Below are 23,322 nucleotides of genomic sequence, written 5' to 3'. Positions count from 1 at the left end.
AGTAGCTTATGGAATTGGAATAAATCCTCCCATCAAATATTGTGTTCAAATCCCCCAAACTGTGGCATTTTGGATAATTGGAATTCTATGGTGCTGTGCATCAGGGAAGAAACTAACTAACGCTCACAAAAATCAAGTCATGGCCAGAGTCATTCTATCAGCAGCGATAGATCAGCGATAGCAATAGTCTGTATCAAGACCAGTAGCAGTTCCAAGCCCTCTCATCCAATTCACCGGTTTACCATTTTGGCTATGGGATAGTCGGTGGTTGGTTCTGCTGAGTATACGGCGCTAACCCGACTGCGTACTCGAACAGGATTGCACTTAAACATGAAGTCAGAAGATTTTGATCGTGCAGAGATGTGCCAGGTTTTAACTTTTCGTGCCCTCATGTGAAGTTTGTTAATTATCACTTCATATACATTTTTTTTTATTCTAATCGATTTTTTTTGACTTCATTTGTCATTGTTTTATACCCTTCCTTTTGAATTTCCTCGGGAAATTCCTTCGAATTTCCTCGGGAAATTCCTTCGAATTTCCTCGGGAAATTCCTTCGAATTTCCTCGGGAAATTCCTTCCAGTTTCCTCGGGAAATTCCTTCGAATTTCCTCGGAAAATTCCTTCGAATTTCCTCGGGAAATTCTGTAGCATTTGCTACAATCTGCAATAGGCTAAATAGATAATAGGCAACACAATCTTCAATTTTAGAACATAGCATTCTCCATAAACCAATTAAATTCACGTACGCCAAATGATAGGCCAGTAAAAGCATAACGACACTGATCGATTACCCATAAAACGATAGGTCGCGATTTCCGCCGCGCTCGATTTCGCGAGATCAAGGTCGGGTCCAAGGAAGTTTTCGGGAAGATTGGGAAAGAGAGAGTCGTGGCTGCACCCGAAATTGCACGAAGAGCCAGCGGTCAAATTAATATCTCGCAATTGTCCAATCGGTCGAAAAGATTCGCGGGAAATCCGAATTGAATTCGGCGAGGTCACGTTCCTTAATCTGAGGATCACGGTTTCGCTCACTTTCGTCCGAACCGCAGATAACAGTGGAAGGGTCTTGCTTTGTTCGTGTAATCGTAATTCATTTTGTAAGTTTAAAGCAACGTGGTTGAACTTGATATTTGTATTTTAATAATTCCTCCTCGTATAGTTTCGATAGTTGTGCAAAAATATAGTGTGCGTCGTAGGCTAGATTTGTGTGCTCTTAATCAATCTAGGCCAGGTAATGTGAATTGTGCTATCGTGAAATCTGTGCAGTGTTGTAATTGTTCTGAATAGCCGACGGCTATATATCTCTTCCCAGCGCCAGGTCAGCGGAGTCCCCAGGACGAAAGACCCCGGCACCCGTCATCTTGTCCGGTGGGAAGCGATCCGTCTCTACATCGCTTCAGCGGGGAGTTGTGGTCGTCAATTGCCACCATCGACCAAACCGCCATTCGTCGACACGTGGAAGTCGCCAACCACCATTCATCGGCCCACGTGGCGATCATCAATCGCCAACCGACATCAGCGGTAACAGCAGCGCAGATACATCAGCAGTAACCATCTGGTGAGTCCGGCCCAATTGTTCTTTGAGTGAAGTGTGGCGTCCGCTGAGGACGCCACGGAGAAGTTTTTTGTGCCAACCGTAGGTTGAAGAGCATGACTTGCTAAAAAGTTCGAACTTTGGATGAGTTGAGGTTGGGTGTCGGCGAGAAACTAAAACGTGCGCACGTACCGTAATTTATGGCCGCCCACCCAACCCAATCAGATTAGACACCCGGGTGCAACAGCAATAGCCGTTTCGTTGCTGCATCGATGTCGCACCGCTAGTAATGAAGAAACAAGCACAACAGCACAGATAGAGTAGTTAAAACGCACACAGATAGTATAGGATAGGTTAAAGAGGAGAGGAAGAAATCTACAACATTATAAGCATGCTTTGTGAAATAAAATCTTACCGTTAAACGTTGAATAAACCTTTATTGTAAAGCCCCAATGATGTGATTATTGTTATTTATACTATCCTATTTATTGAATACATGTTTTGAGTGTTTCTACGTTGCTTCGGATTCGTTTGTAGTTTAATTTGTTTTGTCTTGATTTTGAATTTATGTTGCGCGACCCTTTAGCTACCATCGCGACTCTGGTGATGATGATGATGAAATGACGTCTTGTTGCGTCGTCATAAGTATGCGGGACCTCTTACCGTTGATTTTTGAGATTTGATTGATGTTCCTTCGAATTTCCTCGGGAAATTCCTTCGAATTTCCTCGGGAAATTCCTTCGAATTTCCTCGGGAAATTCCTTCGAATTTCCTCGGGAAATTCCTTCGAATTTCCTCGGGAAATTCCTTCGAATTTCCTCGGGAAATTCCTTCGAATTTCCTCGAAATTCCTTCGAATTCCTCGGAAATTCCTTCAATTCCTCGGAAATTCCTTCGAATTCCTCGGGAAATTCCTTCGAATTTCCTCGGAAATTCCTTCGAATTCCTCAGGAAATTCCTTCGAATTTCCTCAGGAAATTCCTTCGAATTTCCTCAGGAAATTCCTTCCAATTCCTCGGGAAATTCCTTCAATTTCCTCAGGAAATTCCTTCGAATTTCCTCAGGAAATTCCTTCGAATTCCTCGAAATTCCTTGAATTCCTCAGGAAATTCCTTCGAATTCCTCGAAATTCCTCTGAATTTCCTCAGGAAATTCCTTCGAATTTCCTCGAAATTCCTTCGAATTTCCTCAGGAAATTCCTTCAATTCCTCGGAAATTCCTTCGAATTCCTCAGGAAATTCCTTCAATTTCCTCGGAAATTCCTTCAATTTCCTCAGGAAATTCCTTCGAATTTCCTCAGGAAATTCCTTCAATTTCCTCGAAATTCCTTCGAATTTCCTCAGGAAATTCCTTCGAATTCCTCAGGAAATTCCTTCGAATTTCCTCGAAATTCCTTCAATTTCCTCAGGAAATTCCTTCAATTTCCTCGGAAATTCCTTCGAATTCCTCGGGAAATTCCTTCAATTCCTCAGGAAATTCCTTCGAATTCCTCGGAAATTCCTTCCGAATTTCCTCAGGAAATTCCTTCGAATTCCTCAGGAAATTCCTTCGAATTCCTCGAAATTCCTTCGAATTTCCTCGAAATTCCTTCGAATTTCCTCGGGAAATTCCTTCGAATTCCTCGAAATTCCTGAATTCCTCAGGAAATTCCTTCGAATTTCCTCGGAAATTCCTTCAATTTCCTCGGGAAATTCCTTCCAATTCCTCGGAAATTCCTTCGAATTTCCTCAGGAAATTCCTTCGAATTCCTCGGAAAATTTCTTCGAATTTCCTCGGGAAATTCCATCGAATTTCCTCGGGAAATTCCTTCGAATTTCCTCGGGAAATTCTTTCGAATTTCCTCGGGAAATTCCTTCGAATTTCCTCGGGAAATTCCTTCGAATTTCCTCAGGAAATTTCTTCGAATTTCCTCGAGAAATTCCTTCGAATTTCCTCGGGACATTCCATCGAATTTCCTCGCAAAATTCCATCGAATTTCCTCGGGAAATTTCTTCGGGAAATTCCTTCGAATTTCCTCGGGAAATTCCTTCGAATTTCCTCGGGAAATTCCTTCGAATTTCCTCGGGAAATTCCTTCGAATTTCCTCGGGAAATTCTTTCGAATTTCCTCGGGAAATTCTTTCGAATTTCCTCGGGAAATTCTTTCGAATTTCCTCGGGAAATTCTTTCGAATTTCCTCGGGAAATTCTTTCGAATTTCCTCGGGAAATTCTTTCGAATTTCCTCGGGAAATTCTTTCGAATTTCCTCGGGAAATTCTTTCGAATTTCCTCGGGAAATTCTTTCGAATTTCCTCGGGAAATTCTTTCGAATTTCCTCAGAAAATTCTTTCTAATTTCCTCGAGAAATTCTTTCTAATTGTCTCTGGAAATTCTTTCGAACTTCCTCGGGAATTTCTTTCGATTTTCCACAGGAAATTCTTTCGAATTTCCTCGTGAAATGCTTTCGAATTTCCTCGTGAAATTCCTTCAAATTTCCTCGCGAAATTCCGTCGAATTTCCTTCTAATTTCCTCGGGAAATAGTTTCGAATTTCCTTCGAATTTCATCGGAAAATTCCCTCGAATTTCATCGGAAAATTCCTTCGAATTTCCTCGGGAAATTCCTTCGAATTTCCTCGGGAAATGGCTTCGAATTTCCTCGAAATTCCTTCGAATTTCTCAGGAAATTCCTTCGAATTCCTCGAAATTCCTTCGAATTTCCTCGGGAAATTCCTTCAATTCCTCGGAAATTCCTTCGAATTTCCCAGAGGAAATTCGTTTGAATTTCCTCAGGAAATTCCTTCGAATTTCCTCAGGAAATTCCTTCGAATTTCCTCAGGAAATTCCTTCAATTTCCTCGGGAAATTCCTTCGAATTTCCTCGGGAAATTCCTTCGAATTTCCTCGGGAAATTCCTTCGAATTTCCTCGGGAAATTCCTTCGAATTTCCTCGGGAAATTCCTTCGAATTTCCTCGGGAAATTCCTTCGAATTTCCTCTGGAAATTCCTTCGAATTTCCTCTGGAAATTCCTTTGAATTTCCTCTGGAAATTCCTTTGAATTTCCTCGGGAAATTCCTTCGAATTTCCTTGGGAAATTCCTTCGAATTTCTTTGGGAAATTCCTTCGAATTTCCTTGGGAAATTCCTTCGAATTTCCTTGGGAAATTCCTTCGAATTTCCTCGGGAAATTCCTTCGAATTTCCTTGGGAAATTCCTTCGAATTTCCTTGAGAAATTCTTCAATTTCCTTGGGTAATTCGTTCCAATTTCCTTGGGAAATTCTTATGAATTTCCTTGGGAAATTCTTTCAAATTTCCTTGGGAAATTCTTTCAAATTACTTTGGGAAATTCTTTCGAATTTTTTTGGGAAATTCGAATTCTTTCGAATTTCCTTGGGAAATTCTTTCGAATTTCCTTGGGAAATTCTTTCGAATTTCCTTGGGAAATTCTTTCGAATTTCCTTGGGAAATTCTTTCGAATTTCCTTGGGAAATTCTTTCGAATTTCCTTGGGAAATTCTTTCGAATTTCCTTGGGAAATTCCTTCGAATTTCCTTGGGAAATTCTTTCGAATTTCCTTGGGAAATTCTTTCGAATTTCCTTGGGAAATTCTTTCGAATTTCCTTGGGAAATTCCTTCGAATTTCCTTGGGAAATTCCTTCGAATTCCTTGGGAAATTCCTTCCAATTCCTTGGAAATTCCTTCGAATTTCCTGGGAAATTCCTTCAATTTCCTTGGGAAATTCCTTCGAATTTCCTTGGGAAATTCCTTCGAATTTCCTTGGAAATTCCTTCGAATTCCTTGGAAATTCCTTCGAATTCCTTGGGAAATTCCTTCGAATTTCCTTGGGAAATTCCTTCGAATTTCCTTGGGAAATTCCTTCGAATTTCCTTGGGAAATTCCTTCGAATTTCCTTGGGAAATTCCTTCGAATTTCCTCTGGAAATTCCTTCGAATTTCCTTGGGAAATTCCTTCGAATTTCCTTGGGAAATTCCTTCGAATTTCCTTGGGAAATTCCTTCGAATTTCCTTGGGAAATTCCTTCGAATTTCCTTGGGAAATTCCTTCGAATTTCCTTGGGAAATTCCTTCGAATTTCCTCGGGAAATTCCTTCGAATTTCCTCGGGAAATTCCTTCGAATTTCCTCGGGAAATTCCTTCGAATTTCCTCGGGAAATTCCTTCGAATTTCCTCGGGAAATTCCTTCGAATTTCCTCGGGAAATTCCTTCGAATTTCCTCGGGAAATTCCTTCGAATTTCCTCGGGAAATTCCTTCGAATTTCCTCGGGAAATTCCTTCGAATTCCTCGGGAAATTCCTTCGAATTTCCTCGGGAAATTCCTTCGAATTTCCTCGGGAAATTCCTTTAAGTTGGGAAATTCCTTCGAATTCCTCGGGAAATTCCTTCAATTCCTCAGGAAATTCCTTCGAATTTCCTCAGGAAATTCCTTCGAATTCCTCAGGAAATTCCTTCGAATTTCCTCGAAATTCCTTCGAATTTCCTCGAAATTCCTTCGAATTTCCTCGAAATTCCTTCGAATTCCTCGGAAATTCCTTCGAATTTCCTCAGGAAATTCCTTCGAATTCCTCGAAATTCCTTCGAATTTCCTCGGGAAATTTCTTTCGAATTTCCTCGGGAAATTCCTTCGAATTTCCTCGACAAATTCCTTCGAATTTCCTCGACAAATTCCTTCGAATTTCCTCGGGAAATTCCTTCGAATGTCCTCGGGAAATTCCTTCGAATTCCTCAGGAAATTCCTTCGAATGTCCTCGGGAAATTCCTTAAAATTTCCTCAGGAAATTCCTTCGAATTCCCTCATTAAATTTTTTTGAAATTCCCCGGAAATTCCTTCGCATTCACTCGGGAAACTCCTTCAAATTTCCTCGGAAAATTCCTTCGAATATTCTCGGGAAATTCCTTTGAATTTCTCGGGTAGCTCCTTCGAATTTCCTCGTGAAATTCCTTTGAATTTCCTCGGGAAATTCCTTCGAATTTCCTCGAAATTCCTTCAATTTCCTCAGGAAATTCCTTCGAATTTCCTCGAAATTCCTTCGAATTTCCTCGAAATTCCTTCGAATTTCCTCGAAATTCCTTCGAATTTCCTCAGGAAATTCCTTCGAATTTCCTCGAAATTCCTTCGAATTTCCTTGGGAAATTCCTTCGAATTCCTCAGGAAATTCCTTCAATTTCCTTGGGAAATTCCATCGAATTTCCTTGGGGAATTCCTTCGAATTTCATAGGGAAATTCCTTCCAATTCCTTGGGAAATTCCTTCGAATTCCTTGGAAATTCCTTCGAAATTTCCAGGAAATTCCTTCGAATTTCCTCAGGAAATTCCTTCGAATTTCCTCGAAATTCCTTCGAATTTCCTCGAAATTCCTTCGAATTTCCTCGAAATTCCTTCGAATTTCCTCGGAAATTCCTTCGAATTCCTCGGGAAATTCCTTCGAATTTCCTCGGGAAATTCTTTCGAATTTCCTCGGGAAATTCCTTCGAATTCCCTTGGGAAATTCCTTCGAATTCCCTCGGGAAATTCCTTCGAATTCCTCGGAAATTCATTCGAATTTCCCGAGGGAAATTCCTTCGAATTTCCTCAAGAAATTCGTTTAAATTTCCACGGTTAATTCCTTCGAATTTCCACGGGAAATTCCTTCGAATTCCCACGGGAAATTCCGTTGAATTTCTTCGGGAAATTCCGTTGAATTTCCTCGGGAAATTCCGTCGGATTTCCTCGGGAAATTCCTTTGAATTTTCTCGGGAAATTCCTTCGAATTTTCTCGGGAAATTCCTTCGAATTTCCTCGGGAAAACCCTTCGATTTCCTCGGGAAAACCCTTCGAATTCCTCAGGAAATTCCTTCGAATTTCTCAGGAAATTCCTTCGAATTTCGGAAATTCCTTCGAATTTCCTCAGGAAATTCCTTCGAATTCCTCGGAAATTCCTTTCGAATTTCCTCGGGAAATTCCTTCGAATTTCCTTGGGAAATTCCTTCGAATTTCCTCGAAATTCCTTCGAATTCCTCGAAATTCCTTCGAATTCCTTGGGAAATTCCTTCGAATTTCCTGAAATTCCTTCGAATTCCTTGGGAAATTCCTTCAATTTCCTCGGGAAATTCCTTCAATTCCTCAGGAAATTCCTTCAATTTCCTTGGGAAATTCCTTCGAATTTCTTGGAAATTCCTTCGAATTTCCTGGGAAATTCCTTCGAATTTGGGAAATTCCTTCGAATTCCTTGGGAAATTCCTTCGAATTTCCTTGGGAAATTCCTTCGAATTCCTTGGGAAATTCCTTCCAATTTCCTTGGAAATTCCTTCGAATTTCCTTGGGAAATTCCTTCGAATTTCCTTGGGAAATTCCTTCGAATTTCCTTGGAAATTCCTTCCAATTTCCTTGGGAAATTCCTTCAATTCCTTGGGAAATTCCTTCGAATTTCCTTGGGAAATTCCTTCGAATTTCCTTGGGAAATTCCTTCGAATTTCCTTGGAAATTCCTTCGAATTTCCTTGGGAAATTCCTTCAATTTCCTTGGGAAATTCCTTCGAATTTCCTTGGGAAATTCCTTCAATTTCCTTGGGAAATTCCTTCGAATTTCCTTGGAAATTCCTTCGAATTTCCTTGGGAAATTCCTTTCGAATTCCTTGGAAATTCCTTCGAATTTCCTTGGGAAATTCCTTCGAATTTCCTTGGGAAATTCCTTCGAATTTCCTTGGGAAATTCCTTCGAATTTCCTTGGGAAATTCCTTCGAATTCCTTGGGAAATTCCTTCGAATTTCCTTGGAAATTCCTTCGAATTCCTTGGGAAATTCCTTCCAATTCCTTGGGAAATTCCTTCGAATTTCCTTGGGAAATTCCTTCGAATTCCTTGGGAAATTCCTTCGAATCTAGGAAATTCCTTCGAATTCCTTGGGAAATTCCTTCGAATTTCCTTGGGAAATTCTTCGAATTTCCTTGGAAATTCCTTCGAATTTCCTTGGGAAATTCCTTCGAATTTCCTTGAAATTCCTTCGAATTTCCTTGGAAATTCCTTCGAATTTCCTTGGGAAATTCCTTCGAATTTCCTTGGGAAATTCCTTCGAATTTCCTTGGGAAATTCCTTCGAATTCCTTGGGAAATTCCTTCGAATTTCCTTGGGAAATTCTTTCGAATTTCCTTGGGAAATTCCTTCGAATTCCTTGGGAAATTCCTACGAATTTACTTGGGAAATTCCTTCGAATTTCCTTGGAAATTCCTTCGAATTTCCTTGGAAATTCCTTCGAATTTCCTTGGGAAATTCCTTCGAATTTCCTTGGGAAATTCCTTCGAATTTCCTTGGGAAATTCCTTCGAATTTCCTTGGGAAATTCCTTCGAATTTCAGAAATTCCTTCGAATTTCCTTGGAAATTCCTTCGAATTTCCTTGGGAAATTCCTTCAATTCCTTGGGAAATTCCTTCGAATTTCCTTGGAAATTCCTTCGAATTTCCTTGGGAAATTCCTTCGAATTTCCTTGGAAATTCCTTCAATTTCCTTGGGAAATTCCTTCGAATTCCTTGGGAAATTCCTTCGAATTTCCTTGGGAAATTCCTTCGAATTTCCTTGGGAAATTCCTTCGAATTTCCTTGGGAAATTCCTTCGAATTTCCTTGGGAAATTCCTTCGAATTTCCTTGGGAAATTCCTTCGAATTTCCTTGGGAAATTCCTTCGAATTTCCTTGGGAAATTCCTTGGGAAATTCCTTCGAATTTCCTTGGGAAATTCCTTCGAATTTCCTTGGGAAATTCCTTCGAATTTCCTTGGGAAATTCCTTCGAATTTCCTTGGGAAATTCCTTCGAATTTCCTTGGGAAATTCCTTCGAATTTCCTTGGGAAATTCCTTCGAATTTCCTTGGGAAATTCCTTCGAATTTCCTTGGGAAATTCCTTCGAATTTCCTTGGGAAATTCCTTCGAATTTCCTTGGGAAATTCCTTCGAATTTCCTTGAGAAATTCCTTCGAATTTCCTTGGGAAATTCCTTCGAATTTCCTTGGGAAATTCCTTCGAATTTCCTTGGGAAATTCCTTCGAATTTCCTTGGGAAATTCCTTCGAATTTCCTTGGGAAATTCCTTCGAATTTCCTTGGGAAATTCCTTCGAATTTCCTTGGGAAATTCCTTCGAATTTCCTTGGGAAATTCCTTCGAATTTCCTTGGAAATTCCTTCGAATTTCCTTGGGAAATTCCTTCGAATTTCCTTGGGAAATTCCTTCGAATTTCCTTGGGAAATTCCTTCGAATTTCCTTGGGAAATTCCTTCGAATTTCCTTCGAATTTCCTTGGGAAATTCCTTCGAATTTCCTTGGGAAATTCCTTCGAATTTCCTTGGGAAATTCCTTCGAATTTCCTTGGGAAATTCCTTCGAATTTCCTTGGGAAATTCCTTCGAATTTCCTTGGGAAATTCCTTCGAATTTCCTTGGGAAATTCCTTCGAATTTCCCTGGGAAATTCCTTCGAATTTCCTTGGGAAATTCCTTCGAATTTCCTTGGGAAATTCCTTCGAATTTCCTTGGGAAATTCCTTCGAATTTCCTTGGGAAATTCCTTCGAATTTCCTTGGAAAATTTCTTCGAATTTCCTCGGGAGATTCCTTCGAATTTCCTCGGGAAATTCCTTCGAATTTCCTCGGGAAATTCCTTCGAATTTCCTCGGGAAATTCCTTCGAATTCCCGGAGGCAATTCCTTCGAATTCCTCGAAATTCCTTCGAATTTCCTCAGGAAATTCCTTCAATTTCCTCAGGAAATTCCTTCGAATTCCTCAGGAAATTCCTTCGAATTCCTCAGGAAATTCCTTCGAATTTCCTCAGGAAATTCCTTCGAATTTCCTCGAAATTCCTTCGAATTTCCTCAGGAAATTCCTTCGAATTTCCTCGGGAAATTCCTTCGAATTCCTCGAAATTCCTTCGAATTTCCTCGGGAAATTCCTTCGAATTCCTCGAAATTCCTTCGAATTTCCTCAGGAAATTCCTTCGAATTCCTCGGAAATTCTTTCGAATTTCCTTGGGAAATTCTTTCGAATTTCCTTGAGAAATTCTTTCGAATTTCCTTGGGAAATTCGTTCGAATTTCCTTGGGAAATTCGTTCGAATTTCCTTGGGAAATTCTTTCGAATTTCCTTGGAAATTTCTTTCGAATTTCTCTGGGAAATTCTTTCGAATTTCCTCGGGAAATTCCTTCGAATTTCCTCGGGAAATTCATCCGAATTTCCTTTGGAAACTCATTCGAATTTCCCTGGGAAATTGATTCGAATTCCCTCGGGAAATCTGGTTGAACACGGTGATTCTGTCTCCATTTTAAAGTTCCCACCTCTTAAACAAACCTCTTTAGATCGCAACGCAGACTACCGTAATGGACACGTAGAATGCATAGACCTCTTCTACGCACATATTCATTTTGGCTGGACATATTTTAAAGAACAAAATTCTGCTATATTGTCTATCAATGTTCCTTACTAATGACGAAATATGCAATAAAGATTAAAAAGGTAGATAACAATGTCTTGAAAGCGATACTCGTTATCTCGAAAAACAGTTTTATAACCACCATTAAAATTGACGATTGATGTTAATGTTCAATATCCTCGGACAACCGGTCAGTCAACATGTTGCATCTGGTGCCACTCCAGCATCGGTACTATCTCCGAAACTAATTTCCAAACTTCTGATTGCCACAAGCTTGTTCGGAACTGCTTTTTTTCCTCCACAAGCCGTGTCCAGAACCCAACAAGCACCACACACACATTCTGTCTGATGTCGTTATCGCTTTACCAAACTCATTGGCTCTCATGACTTATTCAAAAATTGACCCCTTGCAAAGCTTATTCGGTCCGGTGCGGAGGAGACTGACGGTCGAAGTAATAAAAAAAGCTCCAACTTTTCAACGTAACTACATCGGTCGAAGAGAGTTGGGTGGAGTTAGACATCATTGTGTAGTGTAGTAGTGGCAGAAGGAGAAACTCGATCATGCGATTGTTTGTTGCGAGCAGCAACAGTGTTTACATGCATAATTTTCACAATCCGCTCACTTGTTAAACGTTTCCCTATTTTGTAGCCGGGGCACGTCTGGTGCGACAGGAAACGGGATTCACTTTTTCTGCAAATAGCAGCTTTTAATTAATGTAATTTATTTGTAACTTGTTTACAACTTGTTGCTTGGTACGATAGAGAAGTTTCCGTGTGGTTTCCCATACCACACATTAGTTACACATCGACAGCAGATAATTTTGCATTGACATGTGTATTATGCTGAGGGATCCAATTAAATGGACAAAAGTGAGCAAAAAAAACGAATCAGCGTAAATTTTGTAGCGCATAAGTTTTAATTAATATGGAAATATAAAACTTGAGTATGACGTTAGCTGCCATACAACTTATCAGACTAAATAAACAGGTGATGGAAACAAACGGGAGGATTTGCTAGCACTAGGTTTTGGGGGACAATGCGATTCATCTTATGAGACCAATTTCAAATCTTACCAGGGATTTTAGTTAAATTATTGACGATATAAAGCAATTACCGAAAATTACTTGTTATCTCCATTCCATCTTCGGATACTGCATTCCAGCAGCCAAGCAAAAAAACAGTATTGTTCAACACTATTTCCAGCAAATTCAAACATGACATCAGCAACGTTGGATGACGTTGTTGAGAGAACCAGACGAGCGAAGGATGAAAAATCTATTCCCCAGCATGACTAAAAACGAGATTCGACAACTTACTGACATCAATTTAAAAGCAATAACTCGATATTATTAACCTCCACTTGGCCTCTCTCGTCTAACAGCTTGGCCCGTTTTGTCAGTAAACAGCAGCGCTCGTTGCTGCTGCAACCCACACGTTCCCCCTTGCGGAAGGGGTTGATACTCGCCGGAATGAAGGAAGCTCTTAGTCATTTTTCTTCACTCTGTCACTATACACAGTTACTGTACATTGTGTACAATATCTGGGAACGCAGAAAAATGCTAGAAACGGAGGCGGAGGATGGTAAACGCTTTTTTTGTAAGTTCTGTCTGCTCTCCGTACATTTCTTGCCGAAGCAAACATCAAACGCATGCTGGAGAATCCACTCTTGGGCGAGGTTCTTCCATTCGATGGTACCCATTCACAGAAGCCTGTTTTGTTCCACTTGATATGAACGTTTAGATGCATGGCGGAATTGGCAACAACGACGGTCCTCCCCCCATGATGGGGGTGGGAGTTCGAAGCATGAATGATTTCGTTACCGATGAAGATGGCTGGTTGTGTCGAGGATGGAAAAGACCGAGGAAAGAACTTTCCAATACAAAGACATTGTACGGTGTTTTGTTTTCCGTAAACAAGTGGCTTCTCGAAAATACAGCTTTCATTCGTTTCTAATGGCACTCGGGGACATTTCTACGAAACGTCGTTTGCTCAATGCTCATTTCATGAGCGAGGTTTTTGTCACATCGTTCTTTTCTGTAATGGATGTCTGAAGTAGATGTTAAATGAAATAAAAAATTAAATACATAGATCGGTACATCATATCAGATTGGCAAGGTCGTTTAATTCGCATTGACGCAAGTGATGGACAACTAACTCTTCAACATTTTCGGGAAACCTGGAATAGAACACATAAAGCAATACAAATATGTTTGTTTATCTCTTTGAAATAGCAACCTGGGGTTTATGAGTAGTTTTTGGAAAAGATCCAAAGTAATTTCTGCAGAAATTTTTAGACTAGTTTAGAATTCTTAAGTTAAGTTCAGTGGCAACGCTGAAAATTTCCGGAAATGTGGAATGTGGTTACTATCAAGAAATGATTACATTCAATCAGCATTTATTAGATTTTCTAACAATTCTGTATAAGAACCTAACAAAACTTGTATAAGATCTGGGTATATGCAAATTCTAATACAAAAAATGTAAGCTCACCAAAAAATATTGTAAAACAAGCTTGCAAAAATGTAAGATCAATATTTGTATAAGAATCTAACATTTTCGCATACGCCCAGTTCTTATTCAGGATTTGTTAGGTTCTTATACAGAATATTAGGAAATCTAACAATCACCGTTTGGGTGTAGACGAGCTAAATTACTTTTCCGGATAATCTCTGGAATTTAGACAAATTCTTCTGATATGGAAAAGAATTCTTCTGAATTTCAGACGCAATCCCTTGAAACTAGACGAATTCCCTTGTTTGTGATAGAAAAATCAACCAATGACTAACAATATCTGATGAGGCAGAACCAAAACCAAGAAGAGTGTGATTATCGATAGACGAAGTGGTTGGCGAGGTTGCATCCTTCTATTTATTGATTAATGTGAATGATGAATTGACCAATTTATAGTAGTCACAGGAAAGTCTTTACACTTAAAACAAATCGCGGCCTTCCGTGAAACTCACAACTTTCTGGAAAGTAAAACCGCCCGGTGAATAGTTTTACAGTTCTTCGGTTTAGTTTTTCGGAAAATCGGTTATCAAAAAGTTTTGGTTTTCAAAATTTAATCAAATTCATAGAGTTCTGTGGAGTGTATGATTTGAAGATTACCTCCAGCTATATACCGTTTGGCCAACCTTAAAAACAAACTCAGACTTCATATCTTAGACTGAGTTACTTACTTACTTATGTATCCTGTACACATCCGGTGGTGCAAAGGGCCGACTTGAAAGATCTCCATCCTGAGCGTTGCCCGGCTATCGCTTTAACCTGTTGCCAGGTTAGATTTCGGTCGACTTCTTTTATTTCTTTATTGAGGCTTCGCCGCCATGAGCCTCTGGGTCTGCCTCTGCTGCGATGTCCCGCTGGGTTCCAGTCTAATGCTTGTTTACAGATTTCGTTTCCGCCCCTACGTAGAGTGTGGCCGACCCAGCCCCACTTCCGATCCCGAATTTCTGTTGCTATCGCCCTCTGGTGACAACGACGATGGAGCCAGTTGTGAGGCCACCAGGCCCGAATTATATACCGCAGGCATCTGTTAATGAACACCTGCAGCCGTTGAGTGTTCTCCACTGATACACACCATGTTTCGCTAGCGTATAACAGCACAGATTTCACGTTAGAGTTGAAAATTCGTATTTTGGTGCGTTCACTTATCTGCCTGTTTTTCCAGATATTTCTTAAACTCGCAAAGGCAGCCCTTGCTTTCTTTATCCGTGCGCCTATGTCGATCTTGGTACCGCCGTCTGACGCCATTTGACTACCAAGATATTGGAAGCTTTCAACATTCTCCACTGGTTGCCCGGCTACGGCTACTCTTAGACTGAGTGCTATTGAATAAGTGCTATTCTTCCTTGCTTCTTCTTTCATCTAACTTTCCCTCTTATTTCTAGATATTTTCCCTTTTATATTTTTTTTCTCATATATTTGTTAAAAAGACTTTCAGCCCTAGGCTGGCTCGTTTCGTTTGTTATTTCTTTTTCTTAGCTTTTTTTTTCCCATGAAATAGTCGTTTTGCGGAAAGCTCGGAAGCCTCCTTTCAAGAGGCTCGGAAGCCTCCTTTCAAGAGGCTAGGAAGCCTCCTTTCAAGAGGCTCGGAAGCCTCCTTTCAAGAGGCTCGGAAGCCTCCTTTCAAGAGGCTCGGAAGCCTCCTTTCAAGAGGCTCGGAAGCCTCCTTTCAAGAGGCTCAGAAGCCTCCTTTCAGAGGCTCAGAAGCCACCATTCAAAAGACTCAGAAACCTCCTTTCAAGAGGCTCAGGCTTCCTTTCAAGAGGCTCAGGCCTCCTTTCAAGAGGCTCAGGAAGCCTCCTTTCAAGAGGCTCAGAGCCTCCTTTCAAGAGACTCAGGAAGCCTCCTTTCATGAGGCTCGGAAGCCTCCTTTCAAGAGGCTCGGAAGCCTCCTTTCAAGAGGCTCGGAAGCCTCCTTTCAAGAGGCTCGGAAGCCTCCTTTCAAGAGGCTCAGAAGCCTCCTTTCAAGAGGCTCAGGAAGCCTCCTTTCAAGAGGCTCAGAAGCCTCCTTTCAAGAGGCTCAGGAAGCCTCCTTTCAAGAGGCTCAGAAGCCTCCTTTCAAGAGGCTCAGGAAGCCTCCTTTCAAGAGCTCAGGAAGCCTCCTTTCAAGAGGCTCAGAAGCCTCCTTTCAAGAGGCTCAAGCCTCCTTTCAAGAGGCTCAAGCCTCCTTTCAAGAGGCTCGGAAGCCTCCTTTCAAGAGGCTCAGAGCCTCCTTTCAAGAGGCTCAGAAGCCTCCTTTCAAGAGGCTCAGAAGCCTCCTTTCAAGAGGCTCAGAAGCCTCCTTCAAGAGGCTCAGGCCTCCTTTCAAGAGAGGCTCAGGAAGCCTCCTTTCAAGAGGCTCAGAAGCCTCCTTTCAAGAGGCTCAGAAGCCTCCTTTCAAGAGGCTCAGAAGCCTCCTTTCAAGAGGCCTCAAGCCTCCTTTCAAGAGGCTCAGAAGCCTCCTTTCAAGAGGCTCAGGCCTCCTTTCAAGAGGCTCAGAAGCCTCCTTTCAAGAGCTCAGAAGCCTCCTTTCAAGAGGCTCAAGCCTCCTTTCAAGAGGCTCGGAAGCCTCCTTTCAAGAGCTCAAGCCTCCTTTCAAGAGGCTCAGAAGCCTCCTTTCAAGAGGCTCAGAAGCCTCCTTTCAAGAGCTCAGAAGCCTCCTTTCAAGAGGCTCGGAAGCCTCCTTTCAAGAGGCTCGGAAGCCTCCTTTCAAGAGGCTCGGAAGCCTCCTTTCAAGAGGCTCGGAAGCCTCCTTTCAAGAGGCTCGGAAGCCTCTTTTCAAGAGGCTCGGAAGCCTCCTTTCAAGAGGGGACTTTTACAAACCGAACCAAAAGATAATTGAGAATTTTCGGGTTGGTTGTTTTTTTTTTCTTTTTCAGGGCCTAGAGACGTGATTACCTGTTAGAAGGGGGAAGAGAGGCGAAATATTTGATAATTTTTTCTTGAATATAAAAATGCCGATGTAAATTTGATATTAGTTCAACAGAACTAGCAATTGAAAATGGGAAATCGACACTGATGAATACATAACTTTTTTTCTCGAAAAATGTTCTAACTATAATCAGAAATCTATGAATGCGAAATGTCTTTACCTTACCTTTGAAAGCGGTATGAAGTTGCGAAAGATCTCCGTTTCAGATATCATTAGATCGCCCTGCAATAATCCATTCGGAATCCACTTTGATTTCATTAAGGATTATTAACGATTCATACGTATATTTAAATTTAGAAGACCATAACCAAACATACTTCCAATCAAAACTCATTTACCACTCACATGCCTTTACTCACTGGTACTCGAGAATATCAATCAATATTACACTTTTTACAAACAAGTGCACCATACCTCGCTCAGCCCTTTACCAAGCTCCATCGTAACTAGAACTAATCCAAAATATATAAAATCAATCGTAGGTCAGAAGGCTAGCGTAACTCAATCACAGTCACTAGTCAGTAGACTGAGTTCACGTTCTAGCCCCTAAGAACCTTCGCTCATTCCTCGTAAGCTCAGACCGGCAAACGTACATCTATGTCCAATGTCCCTTACAAAATGGTTCATTCGTGGTATCGTCGTTTAAAAAACCCAATCTCCATTAATTGGCAATTAGATCCCATTCTTCTTGAAGCTATTGCGGCTGACCCGTCCGTGACCATCCTAACCTATCGTTCGGGTCGCTCGCGCTGGTGCTGGTAATGGTGACCAATCAGGACCGAAGCGGAAAAAAATATGGGTTTAGTATCGATTTCATCACATACTCGCTCATAACTCTTCCATTCAGCTCTCATAAGCGGTGATAGTGGACGTAGCCACCGAGCAAAACAAGAAGGAAAAAAAAAGATTGTACGCCACATGAATGCAGAATATGATGAAATAATAGCACCATCATGAATAAATGTATTTAGCTAACGGGCAATGATAATTAAACTGGCATTAACACAAAAGCACAGACACACGGACGCGTGCGGTGTCTACAAATGCGCTCGTTTGTGCTGCCATCCGGCGCGCGCTTTGACGAGCGTGAAAATCGAACCCATTCAAGTGAAAAACTTGCCACGTTTGCTGTCCAGTCCGCTGTGTGCCAAAACGGGAGTAAGGGGGCCGGCTGCGCGCCGGTACGGGTATGCAATTGTCGCAGAGGATGTTTTTATTGTCAGCTTGTTTTTATTTTCCGAAGGACTTCTGATCCGAGCGGGGTGGATTGTTGCACAACCGTCGATAGATACCGGTTGAATGGAGCTGTGCTATTCGATCTGGAAAACATATCGTCATTTGCCAGAACATCGTAAAATAGATGGGAAAACCTTGTCGACGGATTGTTCATCTATAAATTAGAACCGAGTCGACCGCATTCGATACCTAAATAAATTTAAAAATAACCCCATTGATCGCACGTGCTCGGCCTACGTATATAATTGGTTTGAACAGATTTATGAAAATCGTTAGAAACACTGTATTATAGAAGTTTTAATTTAAGAATGCATTTTTTAAAATGCATTGTTCTTTTAATTAAAATATGGATACACCCGATTACCCCACCTAAGTGGAAAATCTCAATAGCTTATTATCATTTTGCGATCAGTTCTGAAACAGAATAATAGCAAACATAGACGGAAAACAATTCCTTTCAATCTCAATAGCAGCACAAATGGATTATGTTTGAAGTGCCATTATGCATAGAGTGCCATCAGAAGGCTAGACTTTTCATCATCAGTCTAATTCGACAGAGATAAAAAAAAACACAACCAGATGAAAAATCAATGCTCAAGCGATCACCGATAACGACGACAATCTATTCATGCATATTCAGTTCTCGGTTCGTATGGGTTGCAAAACCTCTTCAAAAGGATTTCAACATGTGCATCAATCAACTTCAATCAACCAAGCAAAACAAAACCTCAATGCACATTTTTTTCCACAGTCTCTGCATATATGAAGGTAGGTTTTATGCGCTTTCATAGGCCGTACTTCAGACGGCAGCCACAAGTGACCAATGTATATATGTTGACAGTCGAGAAATTATCATTCCACCAATGCATATTTATGATCAATGAGCAAGCAAACACGCCGACCGCAAGTTCCATTCATTCGGTTGCAATAGACCGGTGTGGACAAGTAATAGAGGCACATAGATATGCCATGCTCATGTTAATGTTGGGAAGGTTTTCCTGCTGCAATTGAGGTTGGGCTATTGATTGGTTTGACTTAACGGGGCTCGGTTGAGTGGTAGATAATTCCCTCATTCGGATGTGCTTTTTAACCCTGCCCCACTGCTGACCAGTATCTATGTACCCAGTTTGACGCATTCGTTGGGGTCCTTTGTTGTTTTGAGTGCAATTCAACACCGTGTTATTCAGTGACGATTTAATCAGCAAGTGGAGCAAGATGATCATGAAATTTGCTTCGAACTTTAAGTTAAACGTTAAACAACGCTTTCTAATTAATATTTCAGAATGCGATGAAGTCAACATGCAATAGTCTCAGACATACTTTTTTCCGCTTTGCCTTTGTACACCTAACTATATCAGCTCGTCTATTTGAATAATTGTCGGTATAAGATTTTGTCAAGCTGTGACACAAGAAGCGACTCGAGCATCAAAGAAAGTTGTCCTTGATGCGTCAACAGACTGAACAGGAAGAAGTGGCTGAAGTTGGCGAATAAGAACCAACTATTGGAATTGCAGATAGCCAGGGAAGAAGAAACGTGATGGAGCAAGCGAAGCTGAAGGAAGTTAGGATGAAATCAAAATATCTACAGGTTGGGAAGCCAGAGTTGATCATCACTTGCTGCTTGTGAAAATTAGACAGTGTTCCGTTAGCCACGACCAAGAAAAAACAGTAACTCTGCTGATATATTACCATGAACATATGACAAATGAGCCATAAATATTTGGAAAGAGATAAAAAAAAACTATATCTTGATCAAAGAAAAATCAAAATTGCGCAATTACTTCTTGATGATGATTCAGATTTTAAGTAATATGATCGATAATTTTGGTGATTTGATCCATACATTTGGCCATATGATCCATAGATTTTAAAATGTGTTTGGATCAATTGATATAATTTTAGTATCGTTTTTTCAAAGCGTTCGTAATTCCGAAATGTATCTGAAGAAAATCGAATAAGGACCAAGCAACGTTCAACTATCCACTTAACAATTATCACCAAAAAAGCTTCCGATATTAACTGGGTGATTGGAGGAGTGGCGTTCGATTCTTGATCGACTTCAAGGATGCTTGAAAGAATTAATCAACCTTACACTGGTATAATGGGTACGATATAGGAGAATGGCTACAACAGCAACACTCCAACTTTATTTCCAGGATCGTCAAGGATGCCACTGAAATTATTCCATACAGCGAGGCTGCACACGTACCAACCGATCATTCTTTTCAATATAAAAAAGAAAGAAGCAGAGAACAAGAAGGATTTTTATATACTACGCAGTGTTACGACCCCTGTATGTTAACTAGTGTGACACAAAGGGATGAAAAACCATGCAGCATAATCGATTGTGAAACTTTCGAAAAATTTCCCAAACAGATGGGAAGCTGTACGGAAGGGCTGCGTAGTAAAATGTTGTCGTGATACTCGCGCAGGGTTTTGACTTCGTTTCGATGAGTCTAAAGCAAGCGTTTTTGAAATTCCCTTTTCGTTCCATTACTTTTATCTCTCACTAACTCTTCGTGAGAATTATCGCAGAACAATTATGAAAAATGTATAAAAATGTAAATGTATGGCAAAGGATCCGAAGATAACAAGGGTTCTACGGAAGCCAAGGGTGCTCCGAGAAAGAAAATCCCCGCACTCACACGCTCGCAGAGGAAGCAGCTTAGAACTCTCCGGGAGAAGGGAAAAGACCGGAATGAGGCCTTGTCCATAATCCTGAATAAGGAGAGCGAGCCCACTTCCTCAAAACGCTCGAGAAACGACCTAGACAAATCCGCCACAGAGGACCCCAAACAAAAAAGGGTGAAGCACCATCTGGATCCGAGAGAGCGCGCCCAACAGTCCTCAAACCGCGCGCCTCAGAAAAACGTGTCTGGACAACAAAACCCACCCATGAGGAAAACAGCTGGTATCAGCTACAGTGATATGGCCAAAAGCGTGAAGGTCGGGATAATACCCAAAGACTTTCCCACCGTCCAACTCACTACAGCCCAGCTAGACCTTCTACAAGAAGCACTCCTGCTCAGAGTAGTTCAACAGCGAAACGAGCCAATAAAACCCAAATTCAACAACCTCATCTACAAGTCCGGTTACATGGTTCTAATCTGTAAGGATCAAGAGACTGCTGAGTGGTTAAAGAGAATATCCCCATCCATGAAACCCTGGGAAGGTGCAGAGCTGATGGCAATGGACGAAGTGGCGATTCCACGTCCAGAGATGATCCGAGCATTCTTCCCACGAAGCTTCAGCTATGATGACGACCGAATAAAGGCCCTCATAGAAAGCCAAAATGGCATCACAACAACTAATTGGCGTATTGTGAAACGATCCATTCTGAAAGATATTCATGCTGAATGGATCTTCACAGTAGAGGGTGCGTCGATGGAAAAGTTGAAGAAGTCCAAATACACCCTCAACTACCGATTTGGTGAAATCCAACTAAGGAAGATTACAGATCAACCGACTGCCGCTACCGCCAATCCGACTGGAAGGCCGACCCAAGAGCAATCTGAGGAGGCCTCCTGTTCAAGCGAGTTCGGCTAACTGGAAGGCCGACCCAAGAGAAATCTGAGGAAGCCTCCGGTTCGGGCGAGGTTAGTAAATCTCACCCCAAAAGCACCATAAAGGCTAGTCTGTCCGCCTCTAAAGGAAAAGCTCGAAGCTTACATGTGACCCCCTGCTCTAGTGGTACCAAACCAAAGGTATCTAAACAGGGCAAAGGGGGTGCAAAAAGCGACAGTTTGACCACAGAGGCGAAACTGGCGGGCCAGGTTGCTACAGGGAAGAGAGAAAACCCAGACTGTAATACCAAACGACATCCTGATGATCCGCAACATCCAAAGCCGGACAGTCGTCGTCCGGAAAAAGCAGGAACCCCGGAAATGGCGACTAAAGTTCTGCAAGTGAACCTCCACCATGCTGAGAGCGCCACGGGTGTGCTCTGTCGGAGGTTCACCAAAGAGAATTTAACCGTGGCCCTCATTCAAGAGCCATGGGTCAATAAATCCAGAATACAAGGTATTCCACAACACTCATGTAAGTTGGTGTATGATGACAGCCAGCTTTCTCCTAGAGCGGCTATTTTATTACATAACAACTGTAAATACTTTCCAATTTCAGAATTCATAAAAAGGGACATCGTAGCGGTCAGGATGGAGGTACCTTCCGCCAGAGGGAGTAGAGAGATCTTGGTGGTCTCGGCATACTTCCCAGGTGACGTGGACGAAATCCCTCCTCCAGAAATAGCTGCGCTCGTAGCCTACAGCCACCGACACAACATCCCCTTCGTCATAGGGTGCGACGCAAATGCACATCACACCGTATGGGGAAGTACCAATATAAACACCAGAGGTGTTCCAGAGCTCTTCCAAGAACATTGACATTTGTAATGTTGGTGACAAGCCCACGTTTGAAAACTCCATTCGTCAGGAAGTTTTGGACTTGACTCTATGTAGTCGGTCTATCTCTGATAAAATAAAAAACTGGCATGTTTCTGAAGAAATATCAATGTCAGACCATAAACACATCATCTTCGAATGGGAAGGGGGTCTAACGATGGAAAAAACGTTTAAAGATCCTAAGAAAACTGATTTGGAATCCTACTCAGCTATCCTACGATCCGAAGAGTACATCATAGAAAGTCACATCAAGTCCATAACACAATTGGAAGATGCGTCCAAATCCATTAAAAACAAAATCCTTAACGCCTACCAAGAGAGCTGTCCAACTAAATCAACTAGTTCGAGTAGAGACGTTCCATGGTGGAATAAAACTCTTGAGAAGCTTAGGAAAACTGCGCGTAGGGAGTTCAATCGTGCTAAGCGAACTGGGATTGGAGCCTATACAGAAAGGCCCTGACGAACTACAACAAAGAAATAAGGTCAGCCAAACGGAAATCGTGGATTCTAATGTGTGAAAGCATAGAGAATACACCCGTAGTGGCCAGACTCCAAAAACTCTTTCAAAAGACCACTCCAATGGTGTGGGTAGCCTCCGAAAGACGGATGGTTCGCTCACTGTAGAGCCTAGCGATACACTGAGCGAATTGTTAAAGATCCACTTCCTGATTCAATCCCTGAGTCGAGCATCGGCGACCAAGGCACTGGAATTGCTGTCTCAGATCCACAAGAGATCCAATCATGGGTTTCTGGGTCTAAAAAGACGCAATAAAGGTTGCAAAGGAAGCTTTCACTCGGGCCAGGGTTGAGAGGGCTGTGAGATCTTTCGAGCCATTTAAGTCTCCTGGCATGGATGGAATATTTCCAGCGTTGATCCAAAAGAGGAGAAAACACTGGTTCCACCCTTGGTTGAGATTTTAAGGCGAGTCTGATTTTGGGGCACATACCTAACGATTGGCGTCAAATCCGGGCTGTCTTCATTCCGAAGGCAGGCAAGAGAGATAAAACCAACCCCAAAGGATTCAGGCCGATAAGTTTATCCTCTGTAATGCTCAAAATTATGGAAAAGGTACTATGCGAGTACATAAATCACAAATTTATGAAAGCAATGCCTTTGTCAAAAACCAATTCGCTTATCAAAGTGGAAAATCTACGATCTCGGCACTACATACGGTAGTTCAAAAATCGAAAAACACTTAATGCAAAAAGAAATTGCTCTTGTAGCATTTCTTGATATTGAGGGCGCATTCGATAACGCTTCTTATTCGTCTATAGGGTCAGCAATGTTGAGGAGAAAATTCGACCCATGCATTGTTACCTGGGTACATGCTATGCTAGCTAATCGGAAAATCTCCTCTGAGCTT

The 23,322-nt window shown here is 41.5% G+C and overlaps 2 protein-coding genes across 2 annotated transcripts in view; both read left to right on the top strand.

Annotated features, from left to right (window-relative positions):
- The window catches only part of LOC134211097 (Krueppel-like factor luna), a 994,395-nt gene that overhangs the window by 246,821 nt on the left and 724,252 nt on the right, over positions 1-23,322 (top strand). The gene's annotated exons all lie outside the window — the stretch shown is intronic.
- LOC134209337 (uncharacterized) lies at positions 331-1,863 on the top strand. Its single transcript, XM_062685323.1, has 4 exons — positions 331-369; positions 806-1,097; positions 1,160-1,231; positions 1,288-1,863. Exons 1-4 carry the CDS (start codon positions 331-333, stop codon positions 1,560-1,562), a joined length of 678 nt encoding a protein of 225 aa, XP_062541307.1. The 3' UTR covers positions 1,563-1,863.

Source organism: Armigeres subalbatus, chromosome 2 (assembly GCF_024139115.2).
Source record: "Armigeres subalbatus isolate Guangzhou_Male chromosome 2, GZ_Asu_2, whole genome shotgun sequence".
Taxonomy (NCBI): domain Eukaryota; kingdom Metazoa; phylum Arthropoda; class Insecta; order Diptera; family Culicidae; genus Armigeres; species Armigeres subalbatus.
Note: the sequence above shows the minus strand (reverse complement) of the source record. Positions and strands in the feature narration are given on the sequence as shown.

Coding starts and splice junctions, on each gene's coding strand:
- LOC134209337 (XM_062685323.1), top strand. CDS start 331: ATGAAGTCAGAAGATTTTGATCGTGCAGAGATGTGCCAG. Junction 370..805: donor ATCGTGCAGAGATGTGCCAG/GTTTTAACTTTT, acceptor ATAAAACGATAG/GTCGCGATTTCCGCCGCGCT. Junction 1,232..1,287: donor TCTTAATCAATCTAGGCCAG/GTAATGTGAATT, acceptor TGTTCTGAATAG/CCGACGGCTATATATCTCTT.